This window comes from Bos indicus, chromosome 29, assembly GCF_029378745.1.
Source record: "Bos indicus isolate NIAB-ARS_2022 breed Sahiwal x Tharparkar chromosome 29, NIAB-ARS_B.indTharparkar_mat_pri_1.0, whole genome shotgun sequence".
Classification (NCBI taxonomy): Eukaryota; Metazoa; Chordata; class Mammalia; order Artiodactyla; family Bovidae; genus Bos; species Bos indicus.
Window position 1 is genome coordinate 26,433,587 of NC_091788.1, and position 26,850 is coordinate 26,460,436.

At 52.5% G+C, this 26,850-nt stretch overlaps 1 protein-coding gene across 3 annotated transcripts in view; it reads left to right on the top strand.

Moving 5' to 3' along the window:
- Positions 1-26,850, top strand: part of PTPN5 (protein tyrosine phosphatase non-receptor type 5) — a 58,716-nt gene that overhangs the window by 30,134 nt on the left and 1,732 nt on the right. For 2 of the 3 annotated variants that reach the window (XM_019955357.2, XM_070783247.1), the window contains 10 exons: positions 14,633-14,826; positions 15,379-15,486; positions 15,728-15,805; positions 16,292-16,533; positions 17,679-17,868; positions 20,455-20,539; positions 23,516-23,595; positions 23,777-23,914; positions 24,445-24,555; positions 26,620-26,780. In XM_019955357.2, the coding sequence (XP_019810916.2) occupies positions 14,633-14,826; positions 15,379-15,486; positions 15,728-15,805; positions 16,292-16,533; positions 17,679-17,868; positions 20,455-20,539; positions 23,516-23,595; positions 23,777-23,914; positions 24,445-24,555; positions 26,620-26,780 (1,387 nt within the window). Of the gene's footprint in view, positions 1-14,354; positions 14,478-14,632; positions 14,827-15,378; positions 15,487-15,727; positions 15,806-16,291; positions 16,534-17,678; positions 17,869-20,454; positions 20,540-23,515; positions 23,596-23,776; positions 23,915-24,444; positions 24,556-26,619; positions 26,781-26,850 lie in introns of those variants that run through there. The other variant, XM_070783249.1, reaches the window with a different exon arrangement.

Here is a 26,850-nt window from a genome sequence, read left to right on the forward strand (position 1 = left end):
TTGCACGTGCTGCAGTAAAAATTGAAGATCCTTTGTGCTGCAGCTAAGACCTGGCACGACCAAATAAATAAATGTTAAAAAAAAAATACATAGGCATTGCTATTAAGCAAAAGATAGACAATAAATAAGGAGAATACATAGTAGGGCAGATGGTGATAGTGCTATGGAGAAATCAAAGCCATGCAAGGAGGAGTTGGAAAGGACTGGGACGCGGGGGGTGGGGTGGGATGGGGCTTGGCATTATGAATAGGGTAGCCCTGAAACCTGATAAGGAGTAGACTTCCACAGTTTTCATCAGCCAGAACCACTGACCTAAGCCTCCACTTGGACCTAAAAGAAGATGGAGATATACAGGACCAGAGACTTGGGACATTGGGCCTTTAGAATGAGCCCACGGGCCTGGCAAGCAGTTGCATAACGATGGTGTAAAAATACAGCCCTTGAGTAATCTCTCCCCCTCCCAGCTGTCTTCCCCACTGGGCAAGACTAAGAGGCAAGGCAGAGTGAGGACCAGCCATTCCTGGGTGACTCACTCATTCCTACACACACTGCCAGGCGGGGGCAACACGGCCAACATTCCTGGGGCCGCGGTCATCCAGACCTGAGCTGGCGCCAAGCAGGTCATCCAATCCTCCCAGACTGAGATTTCTGGGCGAAAACATCATCAGGCATCGCCAACACCTGCAGGCAGCCCACAGCTGCCCCCGGGACAGGCAGGCTCGCTCGCACGCCCGGAGGCGTTCCACGCAGGCGCACACGTGCTGGTGTTTGCTCACTTGTCACAGCCTCATGCTCATGTATTCACGTGCACGTCATACCCACACTCAGTCCCCTGGGCACACGCAGCTGCCACACCTGCGCGTCTTCTTCCTCTTGCGCACCCAAGACCTCTCAGCTCCATCGCCCTGTCATCCAGCCCTTTCCACGAGAGATGAGCTTAGAGGCGGACTCGCTTCCTTGTTCACTGTTTCCTCTTTAGGGCTCTTTCTTTCCTGAAGCCACGCCCCCTTCTCCTGCACGTGCAGATAAGCAGGCTTGTTCCTTCCCTCTGCTTCTCCACCCTGTCACCAGCCCTCACTGCATGCAGTTCCTAGGTGCTGTGATGGACAAGGGCGTGCACACACTCCCCTGTGTGCACATAGGTTTTTTTCCAGCATGCACACACTCTTTTCCACATGCTCACCCTCCTCTTGTACTTCCCCCTCGCTTGCTCACTTCCTTGCTCATTTACTTGCTCACAGTCACCCAAACACACTTATACATGCAAACTCACACTCCCCAACCCCCCTTCTGTGTGTAGGTGTTCACATTTGCGAGGAACGAGGCAAGCCTGCTGATGCTGGGGCCTTGGCTCCTGCCGAAAGCACCAGTGCAGGCCTGGCCTGGGACCAGCAGCTTCCTCAGGGCCGTGGGCAGAGGAAGGAGGTGAATAAGGGGCTTCCTTGGCTTCCCTGGTGGCTCAGTGGTAAAGGATCCACCTGCCGATACAGGAGACATAGGTTCGATCCCTGATCCCAGAGGAGCCCTCATGCCGCAGAGCAGCCAAGCCCATACTCCACAACCATGAAGCCTGCGCTGTAGACCTGGGGAGCTGCAGCTACTGAGTCCAAGCACCCTAGGGCCCGTGCTCCACAATGAGAGAAGCCCCTGCAGTAAGCAGCCCACACGCCAGCGCTGGAGGGTAGTCCCTTCTTAACACAGCTCGAGAAAAACCCACGCAGCAACAGAAACCCAGCGCAGCGAAAAATAAACAAAGATAAAAGTATTTTTTAAAAAAGACAACAGTAGGTGCTGATGATGGCATGATGTCACCGTGTGTTGTACACAGCACTGCCAGCAGGCAGCTCCATGGGCAGGCCTGTTCCCAACGTTGGCAGGGACCAAGGTCAGACTGCAGGTGGGGCGCCACCCCCTGCCCTGTCCTGCATGGTGGGGGCTCTTGTGTGCATGCATAGGGGCACGTCAGTCTGTGTGTGCAAGCACGGTGCACACTCCACCCTGCTAGCTGACCCTCAGTCACCCCTCAGACCTAAAGATACCCTTGTGGAAGGCCATGTCTCCCCTCAGAATGGTGTTCCTGCCTTCCTGAAGGCTTCAGGCCATTTGGACAGAGGGTCCTGGAGTCCTCACTGCCAAAGCATGGCCTGAAAAGAGGGGCATGGGCACATATCCTGGGCCCAGTGGACCTCTCGTCTCCTGGGGAGTGGTATGGCCAGAAGGGAGGGAGTGCAGGGCCCTGCTCAGCCTGGCAGTCTGGGGCTGACCCAACCCCAGGGATTTTTTTTTCTTTTTTTAGCTGTGTTGGGTCTTCACTGCTGTGTGGTCTTTTCTCTAGTTGCAGCAAGTGGCAGCTGCTCTCTAGTTGTGGCTTCATTGCAGTGGCTTCTCTTGAAGCCACAGGCTCTAGGGCCCTCGGGCTTCGGTAGCTGTGGCACGTGGGCTCCGTAGTTGCAGCTTCCAGGCTCTAGAGCGCAGGCTCAGTACTTGTGGCACACAAGCTTGGTTGCTCCATTGCATGTGGGGTCTTCCTGAACCAGGGATCAAACCCATGGCTCCTGCATTGGCAGGCGGATTCTTTACCACTGGACCGGCAGGGAAGCCCCAGCCCCAAGGATCTTAACAGGAGTTGGTTAATCCTGCAGGGGCATCTATGGAGACAGTCACCAAGGCATGGAATCTCCCTCCAGAAAGCCAATGAAATTACTTACGGCATGTTGGTGAACCCATTCAGACAAAGAGAAACTCAGGGGTCATTGGCAGTCAGCTCTGTTTCACTAAGTCTATGAATCGTGGCGGAGTCCTCTTTCTACAGCTCTCCCAGTTCCAGGACGCGGGCAGCTTGAAGGGTCCTCTGCTTTCGTTCATTCTTTCCACACTGGCCCTTGGCCCCACTTCCAGCTCAGCTGGTTTTGTTTAGACCTGGGAGAGGAGAGGGTGGTGATGGTTGGCAGCTTTAGAGTACTGTCAGGCATACTCCCCTGTGTGCGGCCTGGTTACCTTCAGAGGTCCTCACAAGGCCCCTCTCTGGTTTCGTTCATTTATTTTTCTCTTTTGTCTCCCACTGCCGTGTCCCTTCTCCTTGTAGTTAATGTGCTCTAATGTTTCATGTGTATTTTGTTCCTTTGTTTCTGTGTTCTCTTGTAGAACAGGGGGCAATATTTCGTGCATGTGTGTCTATTTTAAATTTGTACCTGTTGCATTCAATCTCATTCTTCTCGTCAGCAGCCCCGTTTCTGAGATCCTTCCACAGTGCCATCTGTCCTCTGACCCTTTGCTCCCAAGCCTTGCAGTGTATTCCCCAGTGTGTCTCTGGATCTGCACATGGCCTACCAGCTCCCCCAAGCGATGGACGTGCAGGTGCCCCCCTCCTCCCAGCCCACCACAGGTAGCACAGGAGGGAACTTTGGCTTGTGTGTTTCCTGGGACTGTGTAAGGATTCCCCACCCCCACCCCCCCCAGCAGAAGCACTCATTTCTAGAGTTTTCTACTTCCCAGATTGGTTCCAGCAGAGAATCTGAAAGAAACTGGAACACAGAAAACCAGGAGGAAGTGGTGTGGGTGGAGGCTAGGGAGACACACAGGAGCATGCTGGGCCATTATTGATGGCCATGGCGGGGATCTGGGTCCTTATCCCAAGAACAAGGGGCAGCCATTGAATAAAACTACAGCAAGGGCTCAGATTTGTTTGCTTTTTTTTTTTTTTAAGGAAACAGTGGATCTTTAGTGCCAGAAGGACCCTTAGAGATCTCTAGGCACACTCTGAATTTACAGTAGGCCTCTGAGGCCCACAGAGGCCATGAGATGCCGAGGGCCACAGAGCCCACTAGTTAACAGAGCCAGAACTGCTAGCCAGGCCCCCCGCCACTTGGCCAGTGTTGTGAGCCTCCCTGGTTGCCGAGGGCTATCTGAAAGCAGCAGCCTCTGCTGGGCTGGGGTTTGTCAGCATATCTGTCCCTGGACGGGGGAGGCAGGATCTTGGGTCGACCTTGCTCACCCCCTATCCCCTGGACTTTCTAAGACCTCTGAGGGCACTTAGCAGGACCCACCCTCCTGCTTCCAGGGAGGGAGGCCTCAGACTATCAGACACCCACAGACCGCCCTATGAAACATCCCTTGCTGGCTCAATGAGTGAGAACTGAAACAGAGGGTTAAAGACATGCACGCCAGTCCTGGTTCTGCCTTTTACTCTCTAGACCTCAGTTTCTTCATCTGTGAAGTGGGAGCGTGGAGCAAGAGGCTCTCCCAAGTCTGTCCCCCCCTCGCTCCATGTTGGTGCTTTCGTCTCAGGCACTTGGAACCTCTGGCCCCACCTCTCAGGGCCTCTCCATGTGTTCTTTTAGTTCTCACCGTGGGCTCGAGGGAGGAAGGCACTGCACCCTCAGAGTTTCACTGACCCTTTTCACCCTTGTACTTCTGGGCCTCCGCTCCAGAGAGGCACAAAGAACCGAGCCTTTGTTTGCAGCAACAAAGCTGTTTGCAATTTCAGATAGAACCATTTTATTATATGCCATCCAAAGAGTACTTGAGTTGGCTTTTGTTTTGGAAACTTGTTAGCATTTCAGATTTAATTAACTGAGAGAGACAAAGCTTCCCCACTTCTGCCACCCCCAGCCCATGTCCACTCCATCCACCGACCCCAGGTGCCCGCCGGCACCCTCAAAGTCCCTGCCCACGTAGGGTGCAGGGCCCCCACTGTCCTGCTGAGGGGCTCGCCTGGCAGATGAAAGGAAAGTCCTGCTGCCTGCCCCTTGTGCTTCCCTCCCGTCTTCCCCTTCCTCTCTAAATTCTGCTGCTGTTTACTGAGTGTTCACCATGTGCCAGGGACCATGTGAAGCACTGGGCATTTTTTTTACCTGATGGCATCCTCAGACCCCAGCTAGCAAGACTTAGTGGATCTGTTGTCTGGAGGAGAGATTGAGTTGCTTCCCCAGGGCCACACAGGTTGTCAGTGGCACCATCGGGGTTCAAACCTAAGTCTGGTGATTCCAGAGCTTTTGTTGGAAGTCCCCACAGAACGAGCTTCCTGTCCAGAATACAAGCCTCTTGTAGAGACTGCCAGGGCTGCAGTCCTGACTCGGTGGGACCAGGTCCGAGAGCTGGCTCTTGTTACAGGCGTACTGCCCTTTACTGCACTTCGCTTTACCCAGCTTCACAGACACTGCGTTTTTCATGAATTGAAGTTTTGTGGCAACCCTGCATCAAGCAAGTCTGTCAGTGCCATTTTTAAAGCAGCATTATTTTTTAAAGTTGTACATTGATTTTTTTTTCAGATATAATGCTACTGCACACTTAATAAACTTTAGAAGAGTATAAACATAACTTTGTATGCATTGGGAAACCAAATAACTAGTGTGACTTGCTTTATTGCGCTATTTGCTATATTGCAGTGGCCTGGAACTGAACCCATAGTGTCTCTGAGATACTTGGAAATCTACTTCCCAAGAGCAGCCACACGTTGGTCCTGTTCTCATCTCTTGACAGGCCCCCTTCCCCTAGCACAGCCTCCTCGGGGGTCTGCAAACAGCACTCAGCCTCCTGCCCCTCTAGCCTCTACTCCCTTCCTCCCCACAGTGAGCTAGGAGCAGCAATCCTATAAACAAGTGTCCATGTCTGAGGGTGGGGTTTCACACACAGTGATGGGCTGTGGCGCCAAGCACCATTTCTCACAGGGATGAGGCAATACTTGTGAACGCGTGCATTCTTAAGGTCAGGCATGCGTTCTTAAGAATGCCCAGGTAAGGAGAGCAGATCACTGGAGGTAGTCTCATCTGGTGGGTTGGTTCATGGTATGGGCTGTGGCTGCAAGCTGCCTGGTTTCTGGTCTTAGCTTCTGCCCATTATCAGCTGACCTCGGCCAAGTGACTGAGCACCATGTGCCTCAGTTTCCTCATCTGTAAAATGGGAGTGAGAGCAGTACCTCCTAGGGCTATTGAAGATTAAATGAGTTAATATATATGAAGCACTTAGAGCAGCGCCCACATGTGGTGAGCACTCGGTAGGCCTTAGCCCTCAGTGGTCCTGGCTCCGCCTGCGGCTGGCTGATAACCTACAGCAAGCCACTTTCCCTCTTGGCCTCAGTTTCCCTGTTTGAGAAAGCAGCAGACTAGACCAGATGACCCTCAGGGCCAGTCAGACTCTGCCCATGAGTGGTTCTAGAAGCCCTGGCAGGGCTAAGCGTGGTGTTCCGCTGGTCAGCAGCCCTGTGACTGTGTCGGTATGGTGGGTAGGTCCCTCCTGGCCATGTTTGGGAAGGGAAGAAAAGCTGAATGGGCCAGGAGCTCCCTCCTCATGTCAACAGGAACAGGCTGAGCCAGCCTCCTGCTCCAGTCCTGATGGATGGCAGCTGGCAGCTCCAAGGATGAGTCACCAGCAGGAGCAGCCGTGGGTTCCTGGGCTCAGGTGTTGCCAGCTCCAGGGCACATGCTGGCTGCAGAGTTTGGTGGTGGGACCTGGGTGCCAGGTGACAGGAGAGGGGTCACGGTGTTGCCACTTGCCAGCTAAACTCTCAAGGCCCTTTGCCTGCGTGCTCTACCCAGAGCCCCTAGAGCTTTGGCCCAGGGTACAGAGCCCCTGCCTTCCCGTGAGCCTCCCTTTCATATGATGCAGGCTTTGAGGAGCCGTCAGCCAGGATCAGGCACAAAAGCCACACCACCACCCCCATGCTGCTGGTTAGGGTTCAAGGATCCCCCAGACATAGGGGCTCCCTCCTTGCCTCCCAGGTTCTCATCGTCTCCCCGCCTTTGCCATAGTGGCCCTTTCTTGAGCAGCAGTTTGGGAAAGCAGAAAGATCACTGGGTATCAGGAAGACCAGGGTTTGCCTCTTGGGTCTGCCTGTACTTGGGCAAGCCACTTCAGCTCGCTCAGCCCGATTTCCATGCCTGAAAAATCCCCTTCACCCCATGCAGGAGGCAAGCCGGTGAGGAGCCGGGTGTTCCGTCGCTGTCAGCAAGCTGCCTCTGAGTCAGGGCTCCATGCGTGACAGAGGAGCTACCTCGCTGTGAACTACTGAAAAGCCAGTCCTTGACACAAGCACCCGCCTCTCACCGGCAGAACGGGGTTGGTGATGCTAATGCCTACCCCCCAGGGTGGGGGGCTGCTGCCGAGAGAAGCAAAAGGAGCTGCGTGCGCACAGGCGCTCCGGGAGCTGCATGGGGCTGCCCAGAGAGCTGGCGCTCTCATTCCCGAGCAGGACAGTGAGTGGAAGGATGGACAGAGTGAGGAGAAGGGCCCGTGTGATCTCTAGGAGCAGAACCCAAAGAACAAAGTGGGCCAGGACCTCAGTGGTTCACGTGGGCAGGCACGGTGTTGTTCACTGCTGTATGTGCTGTGCTGAGTCGCTCAGTCATGTCCGACTCTTTGTGACCCCATGGACTGTAGCCCGCCAGGCACCTCTGTCCATGGGGATTCTCCAGGCAAGAATACTGGAGTGGGTGGCCAAACCCTCCTCCAGGGGATCTTCCCAACACAGGGATCAAACCCAGGTCTCACACATTGCAGGCAGATTCTTTACCATCTGAGCCACCAGGGAAGCCCGTTCACTGCTCTGTGTGTATCCACAAAACCTAGTCCGGTGCTTGGCACAGCATATAATTGGTGCTCAACGTGTGTTGAACTCACACATGAATGAGCAGAGACTAAAATCAGCCCAGTTCTCTTCCTCCCTCTGCCACCTGATCACAGACCTTCGCTCCCCACCCCTGAGATCTAAGGTTCTTAACCTGAGGTCCATGGATCCCCTCCAGAACTATATACAGAACTGAGGGTATGTGTGTGTGTGTCTGTGTGTGTGGGCAGGCATCTTCCTGAGTGAAGACATGTTAGATTTCTGTCCAGGAAAGGTTTTAAATAAGCCCAGCCCTGAAAGGTACACGCTCAGTTGGATTCACCTGGACTCCAGGACTGCCAGGTACTCTGTAAGTTTAAAAAAAAGACCAGCCTCCACCCTTGTCTCTGAAAGGTACATACAGGACCCTTCAAACCTACAGTTTTTCTTCCACCCCCATAAGGTGCCAGGCAGTTAACCTGCCATCTTTCATATGCAGAAGTGATGGTGGAGCATCGTCAGGGGACCAGTGTTCTGAGTGGCTGTGCTCCTGTTGGGTGGGTCTCACAGAGCCTTGCACTCCCTCTCCATCTCTCCAGTCCCCCCACTTGCATTTAGACTTGACAGGTCAGCATCAGGGCCCTGGACTCAGGAATACTAACCAGACCTTGTTATATCTGAACTCAGAACGGTACCCTCTTTTTAAAAATATTTTTCCTCATTACAAATATTAATAAATAAATATGTATATACATATATATTTATCTCTATATGTATGTGCCCATTATTATAGGAAATTTAGAGTAAGTAACAATGAAAAATATCACTCTGTTCTCACCATCCTCCAAAAACTATTGTTACTACCCTACTTCTGTTCTTCCCACGTACCGTGTATGAAGTTCATTGAGCACTTACTATGTGCCCAGCATCCACTGTGCTTCATGCTCACTGAGCACCACTTGAGTTAATCCGTCATCTTTTTGTTGTTGTTGTTTAATTTTACCTGCAATGGGTCTTCATTGCATGAACTTCTCTAGTTGTGGCACACGGGCTTAGTTTCCCCGAAGCATATGAGATCTTAGTTCCCCAACCAGGGATCAAAGCCTCGTCCCCTGCATTGGAAGGCAGATTCTCAACCACTGAACCACCAGGGAAGTCCCCAACCTCTCTTCATTCATCCGGGATTCTCCACCTTTTTATATGCACGTTTATACTTTCTTAGTTTTTGAGGCCAAGCAGAGAAAGCTGTTTTGTAACTTTGCCTTTCTTACTCCACACCATTGAAATTTCTTCCCCTGTTATTAAATATTCATCTACAGAGTCATTTTTAACGGCAGCATGATGATGTTTTATTGTAGGCAGGTTCCAGGCTTCTCAGACTGGGGTGCATGTACCCCTGAGGGCAAAGCCACAGGATAAATGTAGAACATTTTCCTGAAGCATAAATTTGATTCCAAGCTTTGGGAGGGGAAAAGAACATTAAGATCAAAACAAGTGCAGATATGCCACAGAATAGAATAAAGAACGCTCATGAATTTTAAAACAAAGCAGCAAAGACCAGGTCATGTGACTTGCAGTCTTTCCCCAAAGACCCATGTCCCCTCCACTCTGAAGATGGGAGAAACATCTGAGAAGCTCTGAGCTCTCCCTCTTCTTACAATTAAGGGAACTGAGACCCAGGAAGGAGAACGGATTGCCCAGGGTCCCGTGTGAGTGTCACAAGTCAAGCCCTGTAGCCTCTGAGCTGTACCTGTCCCACCCATCCATATTTGCAATCACGTATCGACCACTGTTTCTGAGGGTGTGGGTGGAAAACTTGCGGCTTGAGTAACTGACCTTCTGCTTAGTTGTGGAAACTTTCGACTTCCGATGTGATCCATCTCTTAGCAGCGGCTTTTCCTTTTTCACCTTGCTGGCCAGGATCTGAGGTGTCTGCTCATGTGGTTAGTAACAGTAGCCTCCCAGGGCAAAGGCAGAGGCCCCTAGGCTCCACCAGCACTTAGATTTTTCACTTAATGTGCTATATGGTAAATACGGATCCACGGGCCTGTTTTACCCAGCTGACTTGAGTCTTTAAAGGCAGGAATTACATTTGGTCATTATTATCTGATGTGTCTTGAGCACTTAGTGCCAAGATGGGTGCCAGGTGCCAAGTTGGATGTTTCATCTATAGGATCTACTGTCATCATCACAGCTTTTCTTTTCTTTAAATTTATTTATGTATTCATTTATTTATTTGGTTGTGTCGGGTTCTAGTTGCTGCGCATTGGCTCTCCAGTTGTGGTGTACAGGCTTTCTAGTTGCAGCACGCGGGCTTCGAGGCGTGTGGGCTCTTAGTTCCTGTACCGGGAATTGAACCCACGTCCCCTGCATTGCAAGGCAGACTCTCAACCAATGAACCACCAGGGAAGTTCCCAGCACAACTTTTCAAATGTATCATCGTCCTTGTCTATCACTTGTCCATCCTCATTCACTCACCACAGAAATATTTACTGTAGACCTACACCCTAGCGCTGATGCTATATGCTGTGGACAATCATGATGACCGAAACTGCTCTTCCCGTCATGGAACTTACAAAGGACTGGGAAAGATGATATTCAACAAATAATTTGGACACACTATAGGGAGTGTAATGTAGTTCAAGGGACTGTCCAGGTTCAGTTCAGTCACTCAGTAGTGTCCGACTTTTTGCAGCCCCATGGACTGCAGCACGCCAGGCCTCCCTGTCTATCACCAACTCCCGGAGCTTGCTCAAATTCATGTCCATCGAGTTGGTGATGCCATCCAACCATCTCATCCTCTGTCGTCCCCTTCTCCTCCCACCTTCAATCTTTCCCAGTATCAGGGTCTTTTCCAATGAGTCAATTCTTTGCGCCAGGTGGCCAAAGTATTGGAGTTTCAGCTTCAGCATCAGTCCTTCCAATAAATATTCTGGGCTGATTTCCTTTAGGATGGACTGGTTGGATCTCCTTGCAGTCCAAGGGACGCTCAAGAGTCTTCTCCAACACCACAGCTCAAAAGCATCAATTCTTCAGCACTCAGCTTTCTTTATGGTCCAACTCTCACATCCACACATGACTACTGGAAAAACCATAGCCTTCACTGGACGGGCCTTTGTTGGCAAAGTAACATCTTTGCTTTTTAATATGCTGTCTAGGTTGGTCATAACTTTTCTTCCAAGGAGCAAGCATCTCTTAATTTCATGGCTGCTGTCACCATCTGCAGTGATTTTGGAGCCCCACAAAATAAATTATCTCACTGTTTCCATTGTTTCCCCCATCTATTTGCAATGAAGTGATGGGACCAGTTGCCATGATCTTAGTTTTTTGACTGTTGAGTTTTAAGTCAGCTTTTTCACTCTCCTCTTTCACTTTCATCAAGAGGCTCTTTAGTGCTTTGATTTCTGCCATAAGGGTGGTATCATCTGTGTATATGAGGTTATTGTTATTTCTTCCTGCAATCTTGATTCCAGCTTGTGCTTCATCCAGCCCAGCATTTCACATGATGTACTCTGCATATAAAAGTTAAATAAGCAGGGTGACAATATATAGCGTTGACATACTCCTTTTCCAATTTGGAACCAGTCTGTTGTTCCCTGATTCTAACTGTTGCTTCTTGACCTGCATACAGATTTCTCAGGAGGCAGGTAAGGTGGTCTGGTATTCCCATCTCTTGGAGAATTTTCCACAGTTTGTTGTGATCTACACAGTCAAAGACTTTGGTGTAATCAATAAAGCAGAAGTAGATGTTTTTCTGGAATTCTCTTGCTTTTTTGATGATCCAGCAGATGTTGACAATTTAATCTCTGGTTCCTCTGCCTTTTCTAAATCCAGATTGAACATCTGGAAGTTCATAGTTCACGTACTGTAGCTAATTATTCTTGACTACAATCAATCAATAGTTATTAGAAACCTATTATTTGTTTTAGTTCTATGCTAGGTGCTATACTAAACATTATAAATTTGAACACGTAAAAACCATCATGTATTATTGCACTGGAGAAGGGAATGGCAAACCACTTCAGTATTCTTGCCTTGAGAACCTCATGAACAGTATGGAAAGGCAAAAATATATGATGATGAACTCCTCACATTGGTAGGTGCCCAATATGCTACTGGAGAAGAGTGGAGAAATAACTCCAGAAAGAAAGAAGAGACAGAACCAAAGCAAAAACATCACCCAGTTGTGGATGTGACTGGTGATGGAAGTAAAATGCGATGCTGTAAAAAACAGTATTGCATAGGAACCTGGAATGTTAGGTCCATGAATCAAGGTAAATTAGAAGTGGTCAAACAGGAGATGGCAAGAGTGAACATCAACATTTTAGGAATCAGTGAACTAAAATGGACTGGAACAGGTGAATTTAATTCAGATGACCATTATATCTACTACTGTGGCCAAGAGTCCCTTAGAAGAAATGGAGTAGCCCTCATAGTCAACAAAAAAGTCTGAAATGCAGTACTTGGGTGCAGTCTCAAAAATGACAGAATGATCTCTGTTCATTTCCAAGGCAAACCGTTCAATATCACAGCAATCCTAGTCTATGCCCCAACCAGTAACACCAAAGAAGCTAAAGTTTGAACATTTCTGTGAAGACCCACCGGAGAAGGCAATGGCACCCCACTCCAGCACTCTTGCCTGGAAAATCCCATGGACGGAGGAGCCTGGTAGGCTGCAGTCCATGGGGTCGCGAAGAGTCGGACATGACTGAGCGACTTCACTTTCACTTTACACTTTCATGCTTTGGAGAAGGAAATGACAACCCACTCCAGTGTTCTTGCCTGGAGAATCCCAGGGACGGGGGAGCCTGGTGGGCTGCAGTCTATGGGGTCGCACAGAGTCACACACGACTGAAGCGACTTAGCAGCAGCAGCAGCAGTGAAGACCCACAAGACCTTCTAGAACTAACACCCAAAAAGGATGTCGTTTTCATCATAGGGGACAGGAATGCAAAAGTAGGAATTTAAGAGCTACCTGGAGTAACAGGCATATTTGCCTGTTAAGTACAAAATGAAACAGGGCAAAGGCCAACAGAGTTTTGCTAAGAGAACGCACTGGTCATAGCAAACACCCTCTTCCAACAACACAAGAGAAGATTCTACACGTGGACATCACCAGATGGTCAATACCGAAATCAAATTGATTATATTCTTTGCAGCCAAAGATGGAGAAGCATTATACAGTCAGCAAAAACAAGACCAGGAACTGACTGTGGCTCAGATCATGAACTCCTTATTGCCAAATTCAGACTTAAATTGAAGAAAGTAGGGAAACCCACTAGACCATTCAGGTATGACCTAAATCAAATCCCTGTCCAGGTGGCTTAGTTCAAACCCACCACTTAGCCTCTCTGCACCTCACCTTCCTCTTCTGTAAAATGAGGATAACAGGAGTGCGAACTTCATAGGGTACCATGAAGAGTGAATAGATTAACATGAGCAAAGCACTCTGAGCAGGGCTGTGCTCCAAGTGTATTATTTCTGCTGGCCACATGAAGGAGAGACGTGGGTTGCCAGGTGTGTATGACGGGGAGGACCTGCTTTAGGAGACAAATGATGGAGTTCTACAGGATGAGTAGGAGTTAACTTGGCAAAGTGTTTTGGAGGCAGGTGAGGGGAGCAGGATGTTGGAGGAATGTTCCTGGCAGAGAGGACAAGATTCTCAGAACACAGTGGGTGGGTTCACCTGAGGGACTGCCAAGAAGTGTGGCTGGACCACAGCGGGTGGGGAGCCATACAGGGCCAGGTCTGGGAAGAGAGGGAAATACTGGCCTAGAAGTACAGGCGTCTCCAGGACCCAGCTCTCTGCTCCACACTGTTGATCCGGGCAGTGGGAGAGGTTCAGTAAGAATTTGTCACATAAGCAATCGAGCATGCAGACATGGTGTCTTGGCTATGGCTATTCCAAGCCCCCATCCAGAAAAGGAGTCCATTGTCCCGTATACATAATATGTGAACTGTCCCAAGCCCTCACTGTCGAGCCGTACACATCTGTTTGCTGGTCCCTCTCTTTTTTTTTTTGGCCACACCACCACATGGCACTTGGGATCTTAGTTCCCTGACCAGGGATTGAACCCACGTCCCCTGCATTGGAAACAGTCTTAACCACCGGACCACTGCCAGGGGAGTCCCATGGTCCCTCTCTTCCTGGCAGTAGACTAGACAGTGTCAGTTAGGATGGGGAGTTCAGTAAGGTGGTGCTGCCGGAATCCCCCACTCCACTGGGGCCTCAGCTCTAGCCCAGTGCTGTTCAGACTTGTTTAGTGGTGGCTTGTGTTGAAATGATCTTAGAGGGTATCCACTATATGGAATGCCACTGAACAGCTTCCATGGCTGAGGCTTGGGTATGGGGACTCAGAGCACCTGGTCATAGCTGGGTCACCTGAGAAAAACGCCAGGGCTCCCTGAAACACAGTTAGAAAGCCAAGGCAGGAGCTTTGCCCCTGCTTTTGAGGTGTGGAAACTGAGGTCCAGCAAGGAGGGGGCGACTCTTCCAAGGTCACACAACCAGGGACAGACCGGAAGTGGATCCCAGGCATTGACATCGGTTCTGCTGCCCCAAGGCTTTGCTCCACTGCTACGTGGCCACCCCCACTCCCCTCCGTGTGGTGTCTCAAGGTGGGGCAGGGGCATGCGGCTGTGACCTTGCCAAGTCAGGGTACAGAACATGAGAGACAAAAACCGGGAGGGCAGGCGTGGGTGAGCTGTTCAGGGTCACGGCCTGGTTATGCTGTGCCTTTTTTTTCCGTCTCTCTCTCTTTTAATTGAGTTTGAGGTGGTTGTTTTTTGTTTCCTTAAGAAATGGGAACAGAATGAAGCTGCGTAAACACCACGATGTTAACTCCCTGAAAAACCTCCTGCCATTTTAACTCTGTTACTGGAGAAATAAAAGAGAAATAATTTGTCCACCCACACTTAGCTCTTTCTGACGAAGGTAGGTGAATATTGCTTTGCTAATCGAGGGTGACTGCTGGAAGTGGAGCCGGGCTGGCTGATCTTGGATTGAGAGGAAGCCACGGCAACCCTAGAAGGAGCGGCCCGCGGGGTCGGCAGGGCCCGGGTCACCGGCCACGTTGTCACCTTCTGCAGGTGTCCCCCAGCCGGTAGGGATGGAGGCGCTGGACCAGGCCGAGGGGCCCGCGGCCTCACAGAGAGAGATGCCACCGCCCCCACCTGCTTCACCGCCCTCAGAGCCAGCTCAGAAGCCGCCACCTCGAGGCGCCGGGAGCCACTCCCTCACTGCCAGAAGCAGCCTGTGCCTGTTGGCTGCCTCCCAGTTCCTGGTAAGGACATCACAGGCCTCGCGGGGCCTGGAGGGAGGGCGGGTTGAGGGACGGCCTCCACTGCCTCCCCAAGATGGCCACCTGGGGACACAGAGGAGTGAGGGGCCTTGCTGGTGTCCCTCGTGCCTGCGGCCCTCCGGCTGGTGTGAGGAGAAGCCTGGCGTTCCAAGCCACAGCCTTGAGGGCTGAGCCCCTCATGCGCTGAGCTCAGAAGCAGGGATGCAGGCCCGGCTCCCAGCCCCCATGGCCCTGCGGGCATCCTTCTGAGGACTTCCTCTCTCTGGAGGGACCTCTAGGAGACTCTCCCTGTGATATGTATACCTGGTGGGGTGGTGGGCTCCCCTCTGCAAAGGCTCCCTTAAGTCAGATTTTCTCCAGGCAAAGTCCTAGGCCCTTGCCTCTGTTGCACAGTCCAGACCTTGGTGGGGGCAGTGAGGTGGGGTAGGCAGTAGGTTGAGGCTCCAGGTGAACTCTTGAAGGGGGGGGGATGGGGAGATATGGGGGCAAGGAGGCCAGACTCCGAACTCAGTGCGCTGGCCCCGGCCACCCCAGCTCGCCTGTGGGATGCTCTGGCTCAGCGGCTTTGGCCCCATCTGGACACAGAACACCACAGACGTCGTCTCCTCCGCGCTCACGTTCCTGGAGCAGCTGGGACCCTCGGTGAGTAAGCTCCGGGAAGCCCCAGGGTAGGAGGGAGCGCTTGGGGGCCTCCAGCCCCACCAGCCCCTGCCTGGGGCTTCTTTGAGTTCAGAGGATAACTCTGAAAGGCTTCTTCCTGTCCCCTCCCCAGAACCAGGTACAAAGTTCTCAGAGCCTCAATCTTACCCGTGCTGAAATAGATGAGAACGCGCCCCCACCCCCTACCCGCATCACCCTGAGCTGTTTGTCTGATGTTCCCCAGGCCTGGCTGGGCACTGGGACCTGGGACGCCCCCAGTCTGCTGCTGGTCTCTCTCTGTGTGATCCTCATCACCACCCTGGTAAGGCTCCTCCTGACCCGACCTCGCTGCTCCCCTCCCATGACCCCAAGACCCAGTCCCCACCTTGTCCCCTTTGACCTACAGACTAGACGTTGTGCGTAGGGCTGAGGAGGGGCACCTGTCTTCTTCCACCAATGTGCCCAGGCTGGGGTGGGGGTGGGGAGAGGCCCCTTCTTTCTCAAAATTGGTTTGCAGTGTTCTTGGCTGGGGAAAGGAGCTGAGACAGTGTGAAAACCGGAGTAGGAATACCCCACCCCACTAAGAAAGTTTCAAAGCATAAGAACCTGAGGGTTGGGGAAGGAGGGGGCCGGGAGGACATCTAGGTAGCCTCCCATCTAAGTGAGCCGTGGTACTCTGCAGACAGTTCCCAGGAGAACAAGCCTGCTCCAGACACATGGAGCGGCAGGGAGCTCAAGCCCCTGGACACGCCATCATCCAGGGGCTGCTGCCAGCATGGTCCATGATGCCAGTTATGCCCCCAACTAGGTGTGGCTCCTCCTGAGGAATCCCCCAGAACCAACCAGCCCGCTGCCCCCTGAGGACAGGCGCCAGTCTGTAAGCCGTCAGCCTTCCTTCACCTACTCAGAGTGGATGGAGGAGAAAGTCGAGGATGACTTCCTGGATCTGGACCCCGTCCCCGAGACCCCTGTGTTTGACTGTGTGATGGACATCAAGCTGGAGGCTGACCCCACTTCCCTGACTGTCAAAGCCATGGGTCTGCAGGAGAGGTGGGTGCGGCAGAGGCGCATGGAGCTCTTAGCTCCCTGTCGGAAGGGCAGATGCCTGATTCTGACTCCCAGTGCCCAGGGCAGAGCTGAGCTCATAGCCCCACCAATGCAGACATGTGCTCTTCAGGTCTGATTCATGTAGATCTGAATGCCCCAAAGTGAACACTAAGAAACGTTGTTAGTGCACACAGACATGTGGGCATGCACAGGTGTGCACACGTGCACACTCACACATACAACTCTTGTGGCTTGGATAGGTTTCTTTGCTGTAGGACTTGTTGGAAGCCTTTAACATGCTTGTAGTCATTGTAGATTGACAAGGGGTTGTATGTAGACTTCCTCAAAGTCATCCGACCACAGAACCCTGCTTTCATAGTGTCTCGTAGAGTTCCACGCAGCACATGTTGGGAGGTGTCAACACCCTCTGCAGAGCCTGGCTGGGTTAGCTAGATCCCACCAGGGTTGTGTTGTCCACATGATGTCGTGGAAAGAGCACTGGAGGAGGAGTCAGAAAACCTAGGTTTTTGTTTCAGCTCTGCCACCCCCTTACTGTACGTGCTTGGGCAATTCTTATCCCCTATGTGGCCTTCAGTTTCCCTTTCTAGGTAATGAGGGTAATGGGCCACTAGACTCTGAACACAGCAGGGTCTGCTCAGTCCACTCATCCTTGCTCCACTGTGCTACCCCTGGGATCCCGTCTTTCCCGAGCCTCTCCTGGATGAGATGTCCTTGGAGGCTGCGGCCCTAGGGGCTGGGGTACCGAGGGTGGAGCCCTGCTTCTCTGCCCCAGGCATGTGCCCTCTCGGTGAGCTTCCCCTGGCTCTGGGAGCTGCCTCTGGCAGGGGCACAGGAGAGTGCAGGGAAGGACTGTAATGAGGGGCCTCACATGGAATCTTTGGGACTGGGGCCCAAGCTCACACTCAGTTAGCTACCTGCTGCATGAGGCAGGAGCCAGTGGCAGGCTTAAGCCTTGGAGCTGAGCCTCATGCTGTCTGTGTTGGGGTGACATCATGCCCACTCCTCTCCCTGGGACCCATCGGGTTCCCACCCCATCTCCCACTCCCTCATCCTCCTGCTCCAAGGCCCCCAGCTAATGGCCCTACCTGCCCCTGATACTCACTGCCCCCTCTTCCCGGTCCTTCCAGGAGGGGCTCCAATGTCTCCCTGACCCTGGACATGTGCACGCCAGGCTGCAATGAGGAGGGCTTCGGCTATCTCATGTCCCCCCGCGAGGAGTCAGCCCGAGAGTACCTGCTCAGCGCCTCCCGTGTGCTCCAGGCCGAAGAGCTTCACGAGAAGGCCCTGGACCCCTTCCTGCTGCAGGCAGAATTCTTTGTGAGTCCCCCTGAGCCAGCGCCCCCACAGGGGCCAGCCCTTTATGCTCATGTTGTTCCCCCGAGCAAGGCTTTGGAACAGGGTACCCCAAACTCAGCATCTGATGAACATCATTTCATTCTCACCTCTCCTACTGTCTTGGGCAAGCTGCTTTCTCTCTGGGCCTCAGTGTCTCATCCGGAAAATGGGGATAAAGATAACAGGGATGTTGCAAGGATTCGAAAGATGCAGAATGTGTGCAAAGTGCCCATCAGGTGATTGGTGTTTGTGGCATTCTTAAGTCATCATCACCTAGGACTGTCCTCCACAAGCCTTAGAAAGCCTTCTCTTCTTTATTTGGAGATGTGGGGTGCTACACTAATCCCAGGGATTAAACTTGGGGCCCAGCAGTGAAAGTGCTGAATCCTAACCACTGGCCCGCCAGACAATTCCCGAAAGCCTTCTCTTCTGACTCTCCCATTTTCCCACTCTCCTTTTGCCTGGCATCACCAAACAATGTTCATCCTCCTTTGAAATCTCTCAGTTCTGTGGCTCCAGCTTAGGGTGGTTTTGATTACCGTCCCCTCCAGACTCTTAACAGCTGCCTCCTGTTGGACTTGAGGGGCTTATAAATGACCCCCCTGTTTTACCTGCCCGAGCACTCAACCAGTTAAGAGCTAAGATACAGAAGATCACAAAACCACCTTTATTTTTGCTGATAAAGGCTAGGTAAGTTTCTGTTCTTGTTTGTTTTTTGTTTTTCCATTTTGACTGCTCTGAGTCTTTGCTGCAGACCACAGGCTTCTTTCTCTAGTGTGGCACACAGGCTTAGTTGCCCGGAGGCATTTAGGATGGTAGTTCCCTGAGCTGCGATCAAACCCATGTTCCCTGCATTGGAAGGCAGATTATTTATCACTGGACCAGCAGCGAAGTCCCAAGGCTAGGTTTAACATGAGGGTTACGTATGTAGCAGTAGTAAGTTTCCTAATACCAAACGCCAGAATCAAACAACTTCCCCACCACCGGGGTGCCCTGTAATTCTTTCTTAGCAGGAGGGTTGGAGGAGGAGGAGGAAGTAGGGGGCTAGCGCCCCAAAGCCGAGTTTCTCAATCAAAACACCTCATCCGGTAACTCATCCATCTTGTGGGCAGGAATGGGCAAGAGCCAGGAGCATTTGGAGAGAGTCCTTCCTGGAAGAAGCCTGAGGGATGGGGAACCTACGTGCCTCCCTCGAAGCTCCCCTTGCCCCAGCCCACCTGCTCCCTAGCAGAATTGGATGGCTCTCCTCTCTGGGCAGCCCTCCATCACCTCTGACCTGCGGCTCCAAAGTCTCCAGCATGTGGCCCAGCCTGCCTTACCTGAGTTGAGCCAGCCCCAGCCGCCTTTTCCAGACTCAGGGCCCCATCCCCGCAGGACTGTCCACTTCAAACTTGGCCCTCGCCACACCCTCACCCCCGCACCTTCACAGTCATCAGCCCTCACCCTGGAGGCCCCTAAGACGCCTTCCTGGGCTACCCAGCCTCGGTACCATCCCCATGGCCACACCTCCCCTTGAGGGTGTGTGGCATGTCCTTGTCATCTCCGGTTTCATAATTCATTGTCAGTTTGGCCCAGAGAGAGAGGAAGTGGGGGTGCTCACATACCCACGCCATGGGCACTTCTGCACCTGCTTTTTATTCTGATTCTCACAACCACCTAGAAAGTGAGTATCGTGATCCTCATTGCATTCTTAGTGTGTCCACAGTGAACACTGTGATTCATGACGGTGAGAGATGACAAGGGTGCTGAAGTGTGTAGACAGAGGGAAGGCGCGAGAGGACAGTCCCTGAGGATTCGTCCCAGAGGACCTGGGGGAGGGGCAGCAGTGAACCCTAAAGGCTGAGACGGATTAGGGGTGATGAAGAGGTATGCGACCAGTGCTCCCCGCAAGTGGAGTGCCGCAAACTCAGACGTGGAGGCCAGCCGGAGACTGACAGAGTAACTACAGGGAAGAGATGGGCACAACTGGAGGATGGGGCTTCTGAGAGCAGCTGGTGGTAAAGAAGGGCCAGCTCCGAGAAGACCTCACATTCCAGGCAGAGAAGTTCGGACTTGGCGCTCTTGACATGCAGAGTGATTGAGAGATGCAAATACAACTCTGGGAGGCCCAGAAGGAGGCTGCCTCCCTGCTGGAGAATCAGGGAAGGCTTCTTGGAGGAGGTGGCACTTACAGTGCACAGGAAGACATGAGAAGATGAGGATGGGATGGATGTTACTACTGAGCAAGCAGCACGACCCAAGGTCCTGAGCGGGGTACCTACCTGGGGTAGGAACGTGAGTCAGCAAAGCCACTGGATGTGGCTGCAGTGCAGGGTGCAGAAGAAGGCAGTGATTGGCCAGGTCACTTCTTCTCTGTTCATCAAACGTTCACTGAGTGCTGACTATATGCCAGGCTGGCCCTCCGTAAACAGTGGTGGTGCTAACATGTATTATGCACTCAGCATGTGCCAGGACTGCTCTGGATGCTTTTCATGTGCCCTCACTCATTTAATAGTCGATGTTTGTTGAATGAATGCGTGCATCAAGCCAGCCCACAGCTGCTCTCAACCCCATGTCTTCCTCCTACAGGAAATCCCCATGAATTTTGTGGATCCGAAAGAATATGACATCCCTGGGCTGGTGCGAAAGAACCGATATAAAACCATCCTTCCCAGTGAGTACTCGCTGCCCCTCACCTGGGTGCCCTTAAACCCTGAGGGAGACTTTAACTTCAGCATGGGCCTCCAGGGTCACCAGGCAAAGGGATGGAAGGTGGGGGTGCCCGATGAAGGGAAACACCCCCTTTAGAGAGCAGAGGGCTCTTGGTTCCTTCTTACGGCACTCTCCAGATCTTTGCCCTGGACAAGCATTGTGCTGGACTCTGTGGAAACCCAGAGAAAAAGAGGAACAATAACAGCAGCCCCTAGACAGGGCATGGTGGCTGAACATTGTGCTCACATCCCTGGTCTCTTCAGAGTGGACAGGTTTTAAAGAGAGCACATTAAGGCTCAGAGAGGTTAAGTGGCTCATCCACTATCACGCAGCTAAAATGTACAGAACCAAGTTTGAAACTAGGCCTCTGTAACCTCAAAATTGAGCTCTTTTGTCTCTTGAGTTCAGTTTGGCTGGATTATGAATCCTCTAACAGGCAGAGCCACCTCACAAGGGAGCGAGCTGCCTGTCAGGTAGGAAGCTCCCCATTGGCTAGGGTATTCAAGCTAGAATGCGTGAGTGGTCCCCCCGGAAGGTTTGATAGGGATTTTCCCCCTTTGAGGGTGGTTAGACCAGGTAACCTGATATTCCTCTTTTAGCCTGGGATGTCATTTTCAGGTAACTTTCATCAGGCCCCTGTCTGCCTGTCACCCCTGCCAAGTTCTGGCCCAAGGCCCTAGGGCTAGCTTGGGGGGTGACTTATTGAAAGCAAATCCCCACAAACCTACTCCACTCAGTTTATGGAGTAAGGAGGCTTTAAAAAAGCAGTTTTGCCATCAGCATCTCCAACAACATGTAAGATGTCATGACTTATTTTTAACTTTTAAAATATCGACTTGTGGTTGCTATGGTTACACAGTGTCTAGGTAGTTCCAGTTAAACAAAGCACCATTTAAGGCCAGGATTCGGGGCTGCTCACCTCTTCCCTCCTCTTGCTCCCCCCTCCACCCACCCAGCCCTACCTGGAGGGAGGGCTTCGGGTACCCCACAGTCTCGGGCTTTGCCAGCCACTCAGAATAGCCACTGCGGGAATATGAGAGACAGGGCATCACTCCATCTGGTCCCCACTGGATCCAGCCATACCCTATGCCTGCAGCCCCCGAGCCCAATAGAGAATCTTCTCTGTAGCCAGCAAGAATTGACCCTATGCCCTCAGAGACTGGGCTGGGGTGGGTGGTAGAGGCCCCCTCTCGAATCAAGGACACCCCGAGGCTTGCTTTCTCATTCATTCGGAGGCTACTTCTGGATCCCAATCTGAGTACCATGAGGGGAGGGAGGGGGCCCAAGCAGGGCTGCCCGTTCCTCTCCCCTGGTCACACAGAGCCCCCTTCCGTTCACCCTTGCTCTTCCCCACACCTGACTCTCCTCCACGCCCCTCGCCACAAGAGCTGCCTCACCCCCACCTTCCCCTCCACAAATCACCTGCCCAAACCTCAGGCACTTGGGCCAGGGCACGAAAGGGCTGGCGAGGGGAGTTTTGTGGGTATCCCTTTCCATTTCATATTCCAGGTTTGGGATCCTCCTTTGGACCTGTTAATCTATAAATTGATTTAATTTATACTAGCAGTGATATTAGTAGCAGCACCAACTTGCTCTATAGTGACTGTGTGCTGGCCTAAGTTATGGTTCTGAGGACTCGTTATTAACGGCCACTCTTGAACCCTGACAGGATGAGTGAGGTTGTGATGGAAGGAATGTTCCCAGTTTATGCAGAAGGCACAGGGGTACTCAGTGAATGGCTTGCACAGACACCACCAGGACTTGAACCCAGGCTCTCTGGTGGACGGTGTAGACTCCTGACCACTTCTTTTCTTTTTTTTTTTTTATAAATTCTTTTATTTCTAAATTTTAAAAAACCTCCCTCCTCCCTCCCCATACCATCCCTCTGGGTCGTCCCAGTGCACCAGCCCCAAGCATCCAGTATCGTGCATTGAACCTGGACTGGCATCTCATTTCATACATGATATTCTATGCAGCCTTTGAGAGCCCTATACGGGGCACACTGGCAGGGCCTTTAGTCCAACCCTCCTTCCACAGGAAAGACCCTGGGGGCCAGAGAAGGGAGGAGATGTGAGCTGGTGACAAAGCTAGACAGAGCCCCAGAACCCAGGCCCCCAGGCGCCCCCCACCCCCAACTACCTCCTGACTCAGTCCCAGCCTCTGCGAATTTCCAGAACAGACTAAATCAATATAGGGAAGCTCTAGCGGAACAGAACAAACCCTAGTCTAGGAGGTAGTGAGAGTCTAGCAGTAGTGAGAATCTGCTGCTCTGGGATTTGACAGGTGACTAGATTGGGGTGGGGGTGAACCCTTATGGACAGGTGTGTCATCTCATCTCAGGCTCAGAAGACTGTACTCCTTTCATTGTGATACTCTCCCCTGGCATCCTACCCAAATCTTAGCTATAAAGTGCTTTACAGTTGACATAGCACTTCACATCTGTTTTCTCATTTGTCTTCCCAACAATTCGAGGAACTAAGCATCTTTACCCCCATATTACAGATCGGAAAACTGAGGCTTAAAAAGGCCATGTGCTTTACAAGCTTACACAGCAGGTTGGGGACAATATATATTCAAACTCTTGCTGGCCCTGCTGGCTAGGATGTATCCCCTAGGGAATTTCTTACTGTCTGAGCTGTCTCCTCCCCAGAACATGAAGCACAGAGAGGACCAGGCAGCTTAAGGGATGCAGGCAAGGGTGGCCTGGATCCTACAGAGGGAGAGAGCCAAGGCCTCCCAGTACCATTCTCTTCAGCCTGGGTCCTCACCTTCCTGAGTGGGCCACAGGGATGGGTCAGTGTTTTGCTTCTGGCAAGGGAAGAAGGAACTTCCAGTCCCAGAAGAAATGTAGGTGCCCTGACATTGGCCAGAGAAGGTGGGCCCACACAAGAGGGTTTGCACATTCAAATCCCAGCCTCACCTGTCTCCACTATCTCAGACCCTCACAGCAGAGTGTGTCTGACCTCACCAGACCCTGACGACCCTCTGAGTTCCTACATCAACGCCAACTACATTCGGGTATGTAAACCCATCCCAACAGTCTCTCCCTAAAAGGGAGGCCCAAGTCAATGGGGTCCATCCACTAGGCTTGTCCCTAAGTCTGTCTGGTTCCTGCCAGCCCCCGGGGAAGAGGCTGAGTGGGGGAAATGGGCCCCAGGAGCACAAGTGACCCTGATGACCTGGACTTGGCTGGTCACAGGGCTATGGTGGGGAAGAGAAGGTGTACATCGCCACTCAGGGACCCATCGTCAGCACGGTCGGCGACTTCTGGCGTATGGTGTGGCAGGAGCACACGCCCATCATTGTCATGATCACCAACATCGAGGAGATGAACGAGGTAGGCCCCGCCGGACCTTACCAGGTGTCTGCTGCTTGGTGCCCTGTGCCAAGCATCTTGTTTCCGTGTTAATCCTTTCAGCAATCTTGGGAGGGTGGTATGTTCACCTTGCTGCCTTGCCCAGGGAAGGAAATGTGAGGCTCAGAGAGGTTAAGTCAGTTACTCAGAGCCACACAAATAGTCAGAGGCAGGGCCTGGAGCTGGCCTCTCCACCTCCAGCGCTCAGGATCTTAAACACGCTGCTCCGCTGCTGCCCAGCCTGCCAGGGCTGATGCTGGCTACCTCCATACTCGTCACAGCCCATTTAATTGAAGTCCCATGAAGGTCCTTCAAACTGAGTATTACTTCCATTTTCCCGGATGAGGAAACTGAGACTCAGAAAAGGGAAGTAACTTAACAAGTGAGAAGCTGAGATTTGAGCTCTCTAACTGCAAACCTACTGCCCTGTCTCCCCACTGGCCCGGGACAAGCACTGGGGAGGGTGTGGTCGGGGCGCTGGGAGTATCTCAGCCTGATCTGGGCCCCTGCAGAAGTGCACCGAGTATTGGCCAGAGGAGCAGGTGGTATACGATGGCGTGGAGATCACCGTGCGGAAAGTCATCCACACTGAGGATTACCGGCTCCGACTCATTGCCCTCAGGGTGAGGCCTGGGGCAGGGCTGGGCTGGGCTGGGAGGAGGGGGCACTCCACAGCCAACGGGCTCCCAGAGGCCGACATAGCTGGGCCTCTCTCCAGGCTTTACTGATGAGCAGGGATGAAGGGAAAAAGGGGTGAGTGATCTTGCAGATCAGAGGCAGGACCAAATTCTCAGTGCATTTCTTATCACTGGCATCTGTCCATCCACACTGTCATTCATAATGTCTTCCAGCTCTGCTTCAAATGTACCCAAGGCCAGGAGTGTCTGGAAGAGGGGGCTTCAGCAGCTTCCATTTTCTGCCTGGAAACATCCCTTCACCTGGGATGCTGGGCTTCCAACCTGTAGTACCGAATCTGTCCACTAGAGGACAGGCGCTTTTTGGTGCATTTGGGTAGCACAGGGAGGTTGTGGTTACAGGAAAAAGAAAGAGGACATAAAAATTATGACCAGTACGGAACAGCCCAGAAGAGTGTGGGGAGGTATCTTCCCACCCTGAAGATTGTGCTTATTCCAGGCTCAGCATAATAGAGGAGATTGTTCCTTTGGAGTCAAGAAAATCAGTGCATTCTGCTTTTGAGAAATCTTATGACCCCTGTTTGGGGAAAGTGGTACCACTGTAATTATCCCAAAGTCTGGAAAAGGTGCCAGGAAGCTGACATCCTATCCAGAAACAGTCAGGGAGGTCCCCTGATGCTGGCAGCCACAGGGTCTGAATAGGGTGTCAAGGGCATGAGACTTGTTCCTCTGAGCTGCCCCCTCCCACTGGAGAAGGTGAAAGACAGTGTGTCAAGGAGAAGTCAGCCCCTCGAGGACAGTGCCCAGTAAGCATTTCCAGGATATAGGCTTGCTTGAGGGCATTTCAGAGGTAGAGGACAGAGGCTGTGGTAGCTGCCCATGGAGCAGCTTCCTTTTTCCACTGAAAGAGAGGCTGGGGCTGCCACTTCTTCTCAGTGATGTGGGACTGGTAAGGGAAGAACTGGGACCACTGGGCACTTACTTTTGTCCATAACCTTTACAAGCACATGCCCTGAGCCTGGTTCTGGGTTGGGTACTGGGAAAACACAGAGCTGTCCAAAGCCTGGACTCTCTCCTCAAGGAGCACCTATAAAATGGTAAGTACTGACCTAGAAATAAGTACAAGCACAGAAGAAGGACATCTTGTCACCCAGGGTGCTCAGGGAGGGCTTCCTGGAAGTGGTGTTGCTGAATGGGGTTCCGAAGGATAAGAGTTGGCTGGGGGGTCAGACATATGGAGAGAGCATTCCAGACAAAGGGAAACTAAAAGTAAGGGCACAGAAGATAGAACAGCTCTGTGTATAAATGTGCAGGAAATGGGGGAAGCAGAGGTTTGATCTACAAACCATTTGGAGTGCAAAGGCATCAAGTACAAGTCCTCAGGAGGAGGACTTGGGCCTGGAGAGGTAGACCCTGTACCATGTGTCTTGTTTGCCCGACTGAAGAGTGGGGCGGGTGGGTTTTAGTTTTAGAGCAACGAGAGCTATCAGAGCGTTCTGAGCAGTAGAAAAGCATGGGCTGTAGACAGGCCTTTTGGACCACTGTGGATCTGGGTGATCAGAGAGGAGGAGGGGAGGGCCCCACACAGTTGAGAGACGGTAAAGAACAAAGTGAAGGTGGTGGTGGTGGAGAGGGTAGCACTGGGACACTGGCTGGGGGGGACCAGGGGCGGTGGTGGGCAGGAAAGTATACTGAGGCAAGAGGAAGGGTCCCAGGGCTGTGGGGGTGACTGGGCTGTCTGTGAAGGGGCGACCAGGAGACAGGAGTGAAATGGAGAAGGGGCTCTTCACCTCTCTTGGAAGATCCTGGAGTCACTAGGGCAAAACCTATGTGAAGACCAGTGCTGACACTGCCCACCAGTCCCCGCTACCCAGCTGGCTTCGGGTCTCTGGCTGGTGCCACTGGGCTGTACGGTGTAGATGGCAGAGGTCCGAGGTCCCACTCCCTGTGGCCTCCCTCCTGTGTTTCCTTCTCCCCTCCCATCTCCATCTCTGGGCTGGTTTCTGGGCTCAGTTCACGTGTATCTGGGGTGGGCCTCTGTCTCCTGGACAGAGCGGGACGGAAGAGCGAGGCCTGAAGCATTACTGGTTCACGTCCTGGCCCGACCAGAAGACCCCAGACCGTGCGCCTCCACTCCTGCACCTGGTGCGGGAGGTGGAGGAGGCGGCCCAGCAGGAGGGGCCCCGCTGCGCCCCCATCGTGGTGCACTGCAGGTGGGTCCTCCCAGACACCCACTGGAGCGGGGCGTGGCTCCCGGGCGGCCCCGCCCCTCACCCCCGTGCC